Consider the following 14,793-nt stretch of genomic DNA (forward strand, 5'->3'; position numbering starts at 1 on the left):
TATCCAACTGCATCAGCCCAGTAAGGCAGTACGGCCTCTCCTTTTGCTTGCTTAGCAAAATATAAAGCCCTAGGAAGGAGGGAGCAATGCCCTGACTGCAGGAACAAGCTCCTGAGGCTCCTGGAGCCCCTGCTGCCACGCATGAGCAAGAGTTGGCTCTCCTTGTCCGCCCACGGTACACCCAAAGGAACTGCTCTGTGCGCAAGGCTGTTCCACTTTTAATCCTCTTTTTGCAAATAATGCATGTTTCTGAGCACCCTGATCAAGCTGTGGACGTCCCTGCTCATTGCAGCTGGACTCGACAACCTCTGAAGGTCCCTTCCAACTCAAAACGATTCCGTGATTCTAAAAAAGCAAGTAAGCAAACAAACAGAAACCTTGAGCGGAGCAAAACTGAGAATGCTCATGCTGGGCAGCCTCTTGACAGAGGATCTGTTTAGAAAATAGAAAACCCTTCAGCTGTTCCTGAAGTGCATTAGAATGAATAAGCATATTTTTCCCCGAAGTCAAAAGCAAGTGCAGCCACAATGCTTTTGTGCAGAGCTTTGTTAGAAATGGTAGCGGCAAAAAGTTCAGACTTGGCATACGTGTCTTTCTCAGCTTGGAGAACATTAAACCGAACAAACTCCTGCCTGTTCCTGGCTGTGCAGTCCAAGATGTGATTAAGTACAGAGGAATGCGATTCAGGGAAGACATGAATGGAGAGAGTGCTCTGCATAAATGGTTCTACGCTATGGCTGTTCTCTCCTAATGGGGCAGCAGGAACACAGGAAAAACTGCACATCCCCGTGACAATTTTCTCAACTGCTATTTTTGAAAGTATCTATTTACTACGAGTCAGAAATAACAAAAAAAAAATATCCAAGTGCTCTCTGCTGTTTTACTTTGTCTCGCACATCTGACAGCACTTTGCAGAATTATAGAGTCACAGAATCATTTGAGTTGGAAGGGACCTTTAAAGGTTATCTTGTCCAACACCTTGGCAATGGACATGGACACCCACACCTCTATCAGGTGCTCAGAGCCCCGTCCAGCCTGACCTTGAGTGTTCTCAGGGACATCTATCACCTCTTGGGTAACCTGTTCCAACACTTCATAGAACAGAATCATTGAATTATTAACATTGGAAAAGACCTCTAAGATCATCAAGCCCAACTATCAACCCATCACCGCCATGCCTAATTATAGAATCATTAAGGCTGGAAAAGACCTCGCTCCCAATATGGAGTTGAATACTCAACATTTAAGTGGATCTTCTGGAGTCTTTCTGGGTTTGATATCCTTTAGGAGGCCCATAAGCATGGCTAATGGCGTCAAACTCAAAGCTTACTCTGAAGCTAAATCTGTCTATAGGATTGAACTGAACCATGCCCAGGAGCACTTCTGGCACTGCAACAAGGTAATTTACAGCACTGAAGTGTGAGAACACTCCCTGGCACAGCTTCAACACATTTCAGCCATCACATTCCCCAGCATTCCCAAGCACGCTGCGGGGACCATCCCCAGTGCTGCATGCAGCCACCAGGTTCTGCAGACCAACGTGTTTCCGTGCCAGCTGGCTTCAGCATCACATAACTTTTCCATGCACACTGGCCAGCGCAGACTTAGCCTGTGAGATTCAGGAACTGCTACAGTTCTTTCCAGCTTAACCAGGCAGTTTGGGCTGCCAGTGTGGTAGGCAACCAGACGTGCTCTTCAAAATTTCATAAAGTCATAGAGTCATGAAGGTTGGAAAAGACCACTAAGATCATTTAGTCCAACAGCCAACCCATCCCCACCATGCCCACTGACCATGTCCCTAAATACAATCACAGAATCATTAAGGTTGGAGAAGACCTCCAAGATCATTAAATCATCATCCATCTCCACCGTGCCCACTTTGGAGGATGCCAAAGCAGACACAGCAGTCTCAGAATCGGATATCAACATGATGAGGCTTCTTCAGGGTGCCTCAAGGTTAGGAATTTCCTTCTCCTGTGTTTCTGCAGGAAAACTGGGGCTCCCAAGAGCCCATCTATGGGGTTGAGGAACAACCCTCCCACAATGCCCATGACCTCACGAGCGTGGTTTGGTGACAGAGTGCCCACTTTTTCCATTTGGTAACACAGCCTCAACATTCATCAGCCTCATCTGCTCTGCAATGCTGTATGGTTCCCACCATCTTCTGAAAGGAAAAGATTTCCATTCCAGTCTTTAAACACTCCCATGTGAGCTCCTCTGCTGTGAGGCTGTTTCTGTGCCTGTTTGGCACCAGATCAGTTCTCTTGACGCTCTTCTGGATTTGTTGTATGTATTGTACTACATGCCAGAGACATGATACATGTGATGTACATCTCCGTGAATTCCTCTAACGTTCCTCTGAATATTGAACAGTACAGCTCCAATGGCTGTTTGTTTGACAATAAAACAAAGGTTTTAATATTTAGCAGATTATTTAAGTCTCTCACCAGCTGTGACATGAACATGGTCCTGTTGTAAATTAGGATCTATGCTGGAAAAGAATTTTATTAGCTAGGACACAACAATCTTAGCAGTGGGAGAGAATAGTGTGATGGGTTATGCGGCTTAATGCTCCATTACTGAAATAATCTCTCTATACAGTTTTTTTTCCTTCAGGACGTGACCAGGACTGGCCCAAGTCATTTGAAGGAGTCTCTCAGTGCCACATCTCCACATTTCTTGAACACCTCCAGGGATGTGACCCCACCACCTTCCTAGGTGGCCTGTTCCCATACCTGACCACTCTTTTGGAGAAGGAACTGTTCCTAATACCCAACCTTCCCATGCTAATCTGGGCACGTTCAGTGCCTTGGAACGCACATGTTGTTCAGGGAGGTGGTAGAGTCACTGTCCCTGGAGGTGTTCAAGAAACGTGGAGATGAGGCCCCTAAGCGCATAGTGGGCATAGTGGGGATGGGTTGGACTTGGTGATCTGAGAGGTGTTCTTCAACCTGAATGATTTTATGATTCTATGTTGTCTTTAGAATGAACAAGATGGTATTTTCTTCTGGAAGTCTTCTTTTGCTGGCTGTGAAACTTGCTTGAATATAGCCAGGAAAAAACTCATTGTCTTCGACCCATCCCTGCTACTGTTACTACCAATACAGAGGAGGCGGGATGGGATTTGCCGCTCTAGCAGAGAAGGGAAATCAGAAATTCCTGAAGCGGATGCTGACGCTACTGCTTTTGATGTGCAGCCAGTCCTGAATCAGAGACTGCTCCATTGATTTGTCTCTTACTTACCTTAATCCTTCATGTAAATGGATGTCATCACCACACAATCAATCCACCTCATCGGGGGGTGAGAGGATCATCCCTTCCGATCGCTGAGGCCTTCTCTTCCATGGGTCCCAGGCAGTGCTCCACATTTCCCCCCATCTGTGGTTCAGCTGTTTCTGGACTAGACTGTAGCCCTTTGTGAAGTACCAACCAGACCAGGCTCTTCTTCTGTGCCTGACGGGCAGGGGAAGGGCTGGCTGAGCACAGGTTAGACTGGAACCCTTTTCAAGATATTCTTACACAGAGGGAAGATGCAACTCTACAACCACTAAAACTGGCAGAGGTTGTAAACAACCGTGTGATGTTTGATAATATTTTTAAAATTCTTCAGTTGGCTTTAAGCCAAACTCTCACAGACTGTTCAGGTACTTCTGCTACTGGAGAAAATGCATGGTATGAAGTCCCGAAGACATCCAGAAGCCGGCGTATGGTTTGATGAATCCTTCTGGACTTTAAACTGGAGATGTTCCTTTGCTGCCTTTCCAGAACAGTGCAGACACCAATTCACAGTGTGACGTGTAGGGCTGCTACTGGTGACTGAAGTCCAGCTGGAAGCCACTCACTGGTGGTGTGCCTCAAGGGTTGACACTGAGGCCAGAACTATTTAGGATCTCCAGTAATGACTTTAGATGGTAGGAGAGCACTCATCCCCAGTGAGTGCAAAACTGTGAGAGCAGCTGATACACCAGGTGAGTGGACTGCCATTCAGAGGGACCTTGGCAAACCTGACCAAATTGGTGGGTGTCCCATCCCTGGAGACAGCCACGGTCAGGCTGGATGGGGCTCTGAGCACCTGATCCAGCTGTAGGTGTTCCTGTTCACTGCAGGGAGTTTGATCAGATGGCCTTTAAAGGTCCTTTCCAACTCAAACAATTCCAAGTCCACCTAGAGGATGAGGGAAAGGCTATGGATATAGTCTACCTAGATTTTAGCAAAGCCTTTGGCTCTGTCTCCCACAGTATTCTCCTGGAGAAGTTGGCAGATGGGAGTCACCATCCCTGGAGGTGTTCCAGAACCGTGGAGATGTGGAACTGAGGGAGAACATCAGTGGGCATGGTGGGGGTGGGCTGGGGTTGGATCTGGTAATGTCAGAGGTCTTTTCCAACCTGAATGATTCTATGATTCTATCCAGTGAAAGGACCAGATGCACTTTTATAGTTAGGAGAGCAATTTCGGTCTATTTCAGCCCACGTAAACACACGGATGTAAATTTTCCACTCCTACCGATTAGCAGCGTGCCCTTTGGCTGGCCAAAATATGCTTTCTTGAGTTTCAAATCCTTTTTGGCTCATTCGTCATTGATTCCAACAGAACGGGACTGGCAGCGTAACAAAGTACTGACATTATTTTAGTACTCGGCTTTGGCTCTCTTATCCTCTTACTAACACACTGCTCCAGGGATTGAGGGGAAGTAAAACTGGGCAAGTTATTCACTTGATCTCCTATTTACTCTTTCTCTAGATTCATAATCAGGATGAACATCACAGTGGAGGAAAAACAAGCTAATAACATGCTGCATTTTCACATAGAGCATTATTCCTAGCAAAGATGGTGGCTAAGAAAATGACATACAATACAGTATGAAGTAGGAGGACAGGGACTGTGGCATGTTGGGTCTTTCCTTTCTCTAGGAAATAAGAATCCTTAAGATCGGTGCTGCGTGCTGCAATCTGGCCCCTTCCCTAAGCCACAGGATTTCTGCAAGGTGCATTAACAAACCCAGGGATAAATCTTCACTGGTAGCATCACCTAAAGATGAACTGGGCTCCAATAGGAGATGCACACTTACCTCAGTCTTATTTTTACGTTGATGGCAGAATTTTAATAAAAGGCCGCCCAAGAATTACCAAAAGGTAATTTCAGCACATGTAGCATTGAAGCGTTTTCAACAATCGAAGTTACCCAGAAATATAGATTTAATTACAAAAAAAAAAAAGTCACAAGAATTTCCAATTCATATATCTGATAAATTGTAAAAGAAACCTCCATAATTGGAAACATGGGATTGATTGCCATTAATGCTCTGTGTACAAGGAAAAACATGCTCAAAAATGCTGGAAATTTGTTCTGTTGGAGGGAGACGCTGAACATCTGGCTGTTTCAGAGAAAAGCAAAAGGGCTCCCTCTGGAGTGGATTCCGAAATCAACACAGTACTCAGATTTTAATAGGTGGGCAGCAGAAATGAAAATCAGTAACAAAGCAAATGCGTTCTTGCCTTTTGTTGGTTTGCTCATCCTGTGTACAATGAGCACACTGGGACTAATTCAAGGAGACTATATCATGATTGAGTGATATGGATCCATGCCTAGAATATTAAGTCATTAATTAGTTTTCATGCATGGGCTTGTATGTGGCAAAGAGGCAAATTAAGGATACCTGAAGAGACAAGAAAGCTTTCTTAGCAGGGAAAACACTCCAAGGAGTTGCCAAGAAAACACATTACGAAGCCAGCTGAGAATCCAAATTTTCAACCCTGGATGGTCATGCACAATTCTATAAAAACCCAACAACACGGCCACTGCTTGCGTGCTCACAGCTATCAACTTAATTTGAAAGGGGTAGAGGAAAAGCTTTAAGGATGTATACAAAAACATGCTCTGCTGAATAATCACGGGGGCTGCTTTCAAACTCACCCGTGAGGAAGACCCCCCCATTCCCATGGCTTATCTGCATACAAGCCAGTGAATAGAAAGTTGTATTTTCATGCAGAAAGAAGAAAAGAGATCACCTACAAACTGAAGTCAACTTACTGCCTGTTTTTGCTCTTCTTCCTATAACCGTTGGCAAAAGATAAAGGTGAAGAGAGAAACAGGATAGATTAATTACCACGTTATAAGGAAACACGCATACACAAAATATACAACAGATCCAATGAAGGAATAGAATGCGACAAATTGTAGGAACTTTGGTAGTCACAAACAGAAACAGTGAAGTTGGGCTTAACTGCTGTGGTGGGAATGCAAAGGTGTATTTTGTCCCATTCTAAAAGACGACTCTTGTCTAAAAGGGCCATCGGTGCTTGGGAATGTGAAAAACATGGAATGGGTATCACTGTGGACTTTGAAGCAGAATGTCAACTGGACTCTCTTCCTGTCCTAGACTCAGAAACAACTCTCCAGATGTCTTCAAAATAATCTTGCTTTCAGACTGAAAAGTTTGCCAACACCACCTGAGGTGTGCAATCAGTGCACTGCTTTTGGTTCTCTGCCATCACAAAGACCGAAAATGTCATAACCTGAGAGGTAAAATATCACCTTTTTGATCACGGAGTGACCACTGGGCCTGGAGTGAGCTCTGCAGACTGGGGCAAATTTAAGAGAGGTGGGCTCTTTGGGTTTTAGAACTAAATCATATCTACAGTGGGAGTAGACAAACTGGGAGACACAAGAATCAAAGATGTGGAGTAGGTAAAAAGATGGAGAGAACAATATTGCTGTTGCAATTCAACTTGGATCAGTATGGAACATGCTAACTTGAAAGACTAAAAATGGTGAAATTTGGATGAATTTATCCTCTTTTGTTTCAGAGAAATGCATACTACGATCCTTCTGGGCCAGTGGGATCACACTCCAATGTCAACTATACAAGGATTTCTCGTGTCACAGTGCAAAATCATAGCAATCACTGAAATACCACATAGCTGAGAGTTACTTTCATAAGTCAAATGGTTTCACAGATTTTGTCCTTGCCTATATAACAATGGATTCCATAGCAGTGGGCACACCGTGTTTGTTACACGAGTTTGTTTCCATGGAGGAATGCAGCAGCTGTGGTGGGGCAGCAGCAGCATGCATTAGAAGGAAAGGTTGACAGTGTGCTTTTTTTTGTGCGCAGAATTAGCAATTCCAGCTTTTTTTGAGGGAAACAGCATGCCTTCTCCCCAGTGGTGGCTTTGCATGGAATGCAGAGAGCAGTAGGTCTGCTCCCCAGTGCATCTCCCCAGGAAGTAGCTCAAGGAACTGAAGTTCATGGAATTAAAATTCATAGAATAGAAATTGTTTCTGACCTTGAAAGCTGGGATCCCCTTATCTACCTCCTCTCATTTAGGTTCTGTCTGAGGAGGACCAGCCAGAGCCTGACCTCAAATTTAGAGTGCATTCTTCTCACCAACCACTACCCCAAAGGATAATGACATGTTCCTGAGGGCGCTGCAGAGATGTATGGTAACAAATGACCACATAATTCCTCATTTCTGAGTGGATACCCAGAAATGGTTTTTCTCCCAAGATGTCGGGTTCAGGTGCACATTTGGGTACTGATGCAGCAGAACCTGGTGCCCTTGAGCCATGAACCTTGCCCTTCCCTTGCTCCCACGTGTTTTCAGTTGTTCCTTCTCCCAGTGCAGGGACTCACAGGAGCAGATGGTGAGCCAAGTCAGGGAAAAGATCTTAAACAATCTCCACTCCACAAAAAAAAAGTTGTTAGTTTGAAAAATGAGGCTTTAGCATTAACTACAGATGTGAAAAAAAAACCAACAAAAAACTTCTCAGGACACGCGGTGCTTTGCAAGAAGAACCAAGTGCTTGTGAGATAAATCATCAAATCAGCCAGTGAGGAAATTACCACTGAGGATATAGAAAAAAGTGAAATGGGATCTGTCTGCTGAACATCCTCCTAGCTTAAGGCAAAAGCCCTGCAAGAAGGCAGACAATCATCACCGCTGACTGCTTATTACAAGAGTGCAGGCTAATGGCACTAGGTGATTACATGAGACTTCAGGATAAAAATGGACAGCTAGGCCAACTGCCTGGATGAGGAAAAGAAGAGAAAAATGATTTGAACAGAGCAGCTGAAGACACTGCGGGCAGATGAGAGATGGGCAGGCTGCCAAAAAGGTGGACTCGGTGATCCTTATGGATCCCTTTCAATTCGGGATAGAATCACAGAATCACAGATTCACAGAATCATTGAGGATGGAAAAGACCTTCAAGATTACCAAGTCCAATCCCAACCCATTCCCACCATGCTCACTGACCATGTCCCTCAGTGCCACATCCACCCTTTTCTTGAACACCTCCCTTGGCAGCCTGTTCCAATGCCTGACCACTCTTTTGGATACGAATTTTTTCCTAATAACCAACTTGGATATTCCACAATTCTATGAAACTGGTGCTGGCTGACCTCTGGATGGAGCTTTGTGGTCATCTGGTGGTGAGTGTTGATTTGAGGAACACAACTTTGCCCTAAGGAGCTCACAATGTGCTTCAAGATGCACTGGGCAGTGCAGCAAAATACCAGCACGAGCACTTAGAGAACAGCTGAATGCAACCAGAGCTTCTCCTCCAGGACAAACCTCCAACATGTGCCCACCATGGTGGAACCAAGCCCTCCTGATGATGCCAAGTTACCGGCTGCAGCACGTGTAGGCAGAAGAACAAGGAAAAATGTGGAGCTCTGTATGAAGAACAACTGCAGGGCAGGCTGCAGCAGCATGGGCAGATGGACATCAGGTTGGATATTAGGAAGAATTTCTTCTCTAAAAGAGCAGTGCTGCAGTGGCACAGGCTGCCCAGGGAGGTGGGGGGGTCACCGTCCCTGGAGGTGTTCCAGAACCGTGGGCATGTGGCACTGAGGGACGTGGTCAGTGGGCACGGTGGGGGTGGGTTAATGGCTGGCCCAGGCCAAGCATTACATTGAGTCAATTTTCGATGTAGAGAGGTCATAAGAGAAAATGAACGAAATGGCAGAGAGAGAAAAATGCAGCAAAGATGTAAAGGAATTCTGTTGCAAATGGCGCTGGATAAATCATCAGGGTAGAGTGAAAACTCCTCATTTTCATCATACCTAACAGCACACAGTGAAAACAAAGGTGCCCAATATCAGTTAATCACCTTGTCTCCTTCTATATTTAATGAAAAAACAGATGAACCCCCAAAGAACAACAATGACTTTCCTCCCTTCCCATTCACAGAGGGAGCTGGGATACCAGACATTCGGATAACCAAAGTTAAGATCAGTCCAACTCTAAATGGTAAACTGAAGGCAGCATTAAAAATGCAGAAAATACTGTATAAGAAAACAGAAAAAACCATAAAAGCTTAACAGCTGATCTAAATTATAAATGAAAACTTTTAAGTGCACCGCATGACAAGAGAAGCTAAATCTTGAACTAAAAATTCGTGTCTGACAGGGCTAAAACCACCAAAAAGGAGACTTGGAAATGAACACATACCAGAAACAAAACAACACCTTGAGGTGGTGTGTATTGCTTCTTGATAGCAAAGATGGTAAAATTCTTAATATGGGAACAGGAATTACTGCTTCTTCTCTGTGTTTGAGTAATAGGAGGATGAAGTACTTCCCCCTCATAGTTTCCGTCAGCAGTCAGAGAAATACTTTCCACCAATAATGAGAAAAGGTGTTAAAGAGGATCTGCTCGTATTTTTAGATCAACAGGGCTGTAATTACATGAGGGGTTATCTAGTCCAGCCAAGGTAAAAATTAACAGACCCCAGAATACCAGGGATTGGGATGTGCTGTACTACTGATTTTCAAAAAGGGTGATAAGACAACTCAATAAGCGTAAACATCTTGCCCTGTTATTAATTCACTGACGCGCCGACACAAGACTCGAGTCATAAGCAATACATGAAGGTTTACAGCTTCGTGGAAAATAGATCTTGACAAATAAATCTGATTTTGTTATTTGATTGCATTACAAGTTTGGCTTCTACAGGAGCTGCACAGATGCAATGTATTTTACTACGAGAGAACTTACTGGTGACATCCCATTAACTAGTTAGCACTGTACAAACAAACAAAGCACATCAAGTGCAGTAAGAACAGGACAACCATGGATTTCAGAGAAAAGATTGAAAAGTGCCAACAGTGAGGTGAGTATCTGCAAAGGGAAAAACCAGGGATACTAAGAACTCCTTCATTTAATGGAGGGAGAACCATATGGAGTCGTAGAATCATTAAGGTTGGAAAAGATCATCAAGTCCAACCGTAATGCAACACGTAAAACCAAGTAATGACAAAACAGTCACAGGCTCTTGGGATAACTCAGGTTGGAGGGGACCTCAGGAGGTCTCCAGTCCAACCTCCTCCCAGGACAGGGTCAACTTCATCCCAGAGCAGGTTGCTCAAGGCTCTGTCCAGTTGGGTCTCAGAACCTTTAAGGATGGAGATGGCACAGTCCCTCTGGGTACTGCTCCACTGCCTCAGTGTCCTCCTGGGGAAGTTCTTCCTCATCCCTCTCCCATTTTTCCCATTGCATATTGCATCTCTTAGACCAAAAACACTTTGAATAAGGACAATGTTTTCCCATTCGTTTTATAGAATGAGGCCTGTGTCCAATTTGAAGAATGGAAAAAAGAAGTGCACAACAATATTTCCGAGTCTGGTGATCAACTGTGACCTCAACTCTGTCAGTGGGCTCTGAAAAGAATAATCAGAAATCCAAAGAATAACATATGCTATAGATTAGAACACCACCAAATGATGAAACAAAGAGACCCTACCAGCAATGGATTGGTGCACTACTGCTTTGTGAAACATGCTGCCATGCTTTGCCATGAGGAGCTGTACTCTGAATATAATGTGTTCTCCAGTTACGCTCAGAAGAATGGAATCGTTACCCAGAACATCATGCAGATGATTAACAAATCTAACGCTTCTCCAAAACCTTCCAATGTTCTTGGTATTTTAACCCAAAAAGCAGCATATGAACCTGAAATATCATTGACCATCTGCACCAATATGCAGAGCCCGAAAGGAACTGACTTTTTGCACATTCCTTCTATTCCTCATAAAGTATTTGTAAGTGTAAGACCAGCTATACAGGAGTGTCAGAACAGTGAATCCCTGACTGTGGAGAGGACGTGCTGCATTTCCGACCCCCAGTGCCTTACTTTGAGCAGCTTCATCAGCCCTTCGAGCTGCACCATCAGTTCCCTTCTGCTTTCCTGAAGCGCAGACATCCTCTGCTCCAGCTCATCCTTTCTCTGCCTGTTCAGGTGATGGGAAAAAAAGTCAGAAAAGAAACACTGAGTATTTAGAAATTCAGGAAATTCACAGATATAGCTGCTTTATTTTGTCACTCCCTCCTGCTTTCAGTTTATAAAAATACAGCAAAATACTGTGCAACGGCCATGAATCCTATATGCAACAATCTTTCCACTTATAATCTAAAAATCTACAGTTAACATCTTGGTAGTAGGAAGCCTTTTTCTTTCTTTATTTTTCTTTTCAGAGGGCTGTATTTTGAGAAAAAAGCCAGCTTCCTTTTCAGAACACTCCGCACATCAGAGCCAGGCATCCTGCAGAGCCTTCAGAATGAGCTATGGGAGGAAAGAAAGAAAGGAAAAGAGCAGAAAGGAGTAGAAAAAGCTGCAGATGTTTGGAGAGGAACAGCACCGTGCTATCACCTCTCTGGATGGAGGCTCAGCAGAGCTATTTCTGCCCAGCAATGTGACGTGCAGCCTTTGAGACCAGAACCCATGGACAAGAATAGGAGGCAATAAGTGTCTTTCCCTTTCCTTGGCATTCGAAAACCACTGCACTTCTGCAGATGCCTATCTGGGGGAGATGTAAGGAAATGTGGCCATATGGTTCTGTTTTATATGTAAAAAAATAGTGGCTAATATAAAGGGAAATTCAAAGACAAACTGTCAACACGTGTCAGAAGTTCACCCTCTGATACGATTTAAGAAATGCCGGACCCCACAAATCACAGCCATAGGTATTAATAAATAACGGTAAGGAAAAACAGATGGGGAAGGCTTATCCATTCATTCATGGTTATTTTTGTGAATACAACAATGTCTTACTCCAGAGTTAAAGGCACCACATACTTCAGACTGAATTTTTGGATGGTATCTGTGGTCTTCCATGATGTGCAATGGATACAGCATTCTGGGAATTCCAATAACCAATTGAACGTCAGAATCTGGAACTTAGACTGCATCAATCCATTGAGTGTGGCAAACTTTTGTTATGGTGACTGTGAATGTGGCATACAACAAGCACTCACCCCAACCAGAAAACTGCCCAGATCACATTACAGAATTCTTTCTATACTGGTTCTTAAAAGTACAGAAAACTATGAAGTATTTGCTATTTTAGGCATTTCTTTTTTTTTTTTTTTTAATATTTTGAAGAATGTGGCTATTAAATGTCCAAACCTATCACAAAAAATAAGGCAACAAGGAGATCTTAGAATCACAAATATCCCAAGTTGGAGGGGCCCCATAAGGGTCATTGCATCCAACTCCACCATGACTGTATATGCACTGTCACCTGGAGTATGAACACCTGATGGAGCTGTAGGTGTCCCTGTTTATTGCAGGAAAGTGGGACCAGGTGGTCTTTAAAGGTCCCTTCCTACTCAAGCCATTCTATGACTCCACAAATGATGTAAAAATCAACATATCGAATATATAGAGCTCTTTCAGTGTAGTCGTTAATTAAGAATCAACAACAATGTGTCTATCTGATTTTGGCTGACATCACCTGCTTTCTTTTTTGATGACTTTTGGAGAAGAAAGAAGGGGAACTGTTTATCAGTGACAAAAGACGTTCAATGTTATAAAATAAAAATGACAGGTCAGCCTCCAGAGGCATAAATGGAGAGGTGCACTCTGAGGCACATGCCTGGAACAAACCGGCTCATTGCACCTGTGTATAAATGAGCATCCTGAGCGCTCGCAAGCAGAAGAAACAAAGAACACCAGGGCACTCATCCAAGGTTACATTTGCCAACAACGTGGTAGAGCTGACTCATGCCTATGGGCTGTGTTGTCTGCAGATTTTTCAACCTGGGAGAAGTTGATTTTCCATGGATTAACGTTTTCATGCTTTTGTAGCCTAAAGTCTACACAGCAATTGAGATGATTTGGTAACGCGTGCTAAGATGAAATCGGAGGCAAGGTCAGCTCAGAATAGGAGAGAGAAGGTTTGGAAACAGCACTGGACATGGGAAGGTCAGAAATAACACACACACTTTTAGTCCTCTGAGCACAGACAGAGCACAGACACAAACTGACAGTCACATGAAGGGTATCAAAGGACCTAGTATTCCCTTCATCTCTAAGAGGGACATAGTTGGTGGGCATGGTGGGATGGGGTGGGGTTGGACTCGGAGATCATAGAGGTCTTTTCCCACATTAATCATCCTATTATTCTAGAATAAAAACTCGAGTGTCTGTCTCACATGGATGCTTCAGCACAGTCAGAAAGGGGCTGGCAGAATCACTGCAGGGAAAAAATTCCAACTCCACGTGATGCAGAAGGCCAGACTGGAAATCACAATGGCTCTCGGCCATTTGTGTATGCATTCTTCTGTACATTCAACCTTGTGTTCTTCAGTGCATCTCCTATGTGACAATCGCGTTTATGAACTTGAAGGTCAGAAGTGGCTGCAGTGACTATTCAGGTATTTCTGTTAACAAAATAGAAGACTAATTCCTCCCAGTTAGCTTTATCTTGGAAGAATACCTACAGGAGACTGAAAACTCACCGCTCTTGAGATTATTGCCTCACTTTAGAAAATACATGCTTTTATTGTGGTCTGAATGTACCTTGTTTCCAATTTAAGCTCTTGGTTCTTATTGCATCTTTCTCTGCTGGAGCAAACACACACCAAGCTGCCTCCCAATATCCCTTTTTGCAGCTCTTGCATAACCTCTGTTGATATCTTCCGCATCCTCTCCAGTTTTTAAACACTTACAAAATACACACATAGCTACGTGAAGCACATAGCTAGAAAATCTCTGTGCTGCTGTCATTAGGTAAGAGAATGAAAATATCAGCGAGATATGAGAAGTACTAAAATATAGTAGGTTCTGTATGAAAAATGAAAGAAGCCGAAAGCTTTATGTTTTGCAGCACAGGACTAGAGTATGCCATGCAGAAACTGTCTTCAGTTGCAGTGATTCCATTCCAAGAGCACTGCACTTTATGGAAAACCTACAATTGTGCCATTTCATAAGTGGACAGAAAAAAAAAAACACAACAGCAAATGGAATACAGTGTAGTTTTCAAAGAGCTGTTGCTGCCAAGAGCTTGAATTTTAGAACCTACTTTAGATTACAAACACAATTTTTGAAGGTTCAGCTCTGAATTAACTCGTAACAGAAGATGAAATAAAATACAGCTAGAGAACACCCTTGTGACTACCCAAACTATGAAACACTTTATTCTATAAATACCGTCAATTTCTCCCTGTCACTTAAAAATGTGAACTTAAAGAGGCTTTGAAGATTGTTCACCAACTGTGGGTGTCTGTCTGAATACTTGCAGGCAGGAACTTTCAGAGTTTCGCTGATTAATCTCACATTCATCTTCAACTCGACCCTTTTGAGCAATACATAATAAGCAGTTAATACCGCTTTTCTTCTCAGTTATTCTTCTTTGCAAACAGTTTTCTGAACTGTACAAAGAGAACTGATGTTCAGAGACATTTTTATTTAGTTATAAATCCACTTCTAAAAGGGAGAATTGCATTAGGCTGTCACTCTTTGGAATTCAGCAGCTCAAAGCAAAGCTTGGAGGTTACTGAAGACATGCTGATA

At 43.5% G+C, this 14,793-nt stretch overlaps 1 protein-coding gene across 8 annotated transcripts in view; it reads right to left on the reverse strand.

Annotated features, from left to right (window-relative positions):
* Positions 1-14,793, reverse strand: part of DTNB (dystrobrevin beta) — a 139,056-nt gene that overhangs the window by 30,729 nt on the left and 93,534 nt on the right. For all 8 annotated transcript variants that reach the window (XM_021391889.1, XM_021391891.1, XM_021391890.1 and 5 more), the window contains one exon: positions 11,134-11,230. In XM_021391889.1, coding sequence (XP_021247564.1) covers positions 11,134-11,230 — 97 coding nt within the window. The remainder of the gene's footprint in view (positions 1-11,133; positions 11,231-14,793) is intronic.

Source organism: Numida meleagris, chromosome 3, assembly GCF_002078875.1.
Source record: "Numida meleagris isolate 19003 breed g44 Domestic line chromosome 3, NumMel1.0, whole genome shotgun sequence".
Taxonomy (NCBI): Eukaryota; Metazoa; Chordata; class Aves; order Galliformes; family Numididae; genus Numida; species Numida meleagris.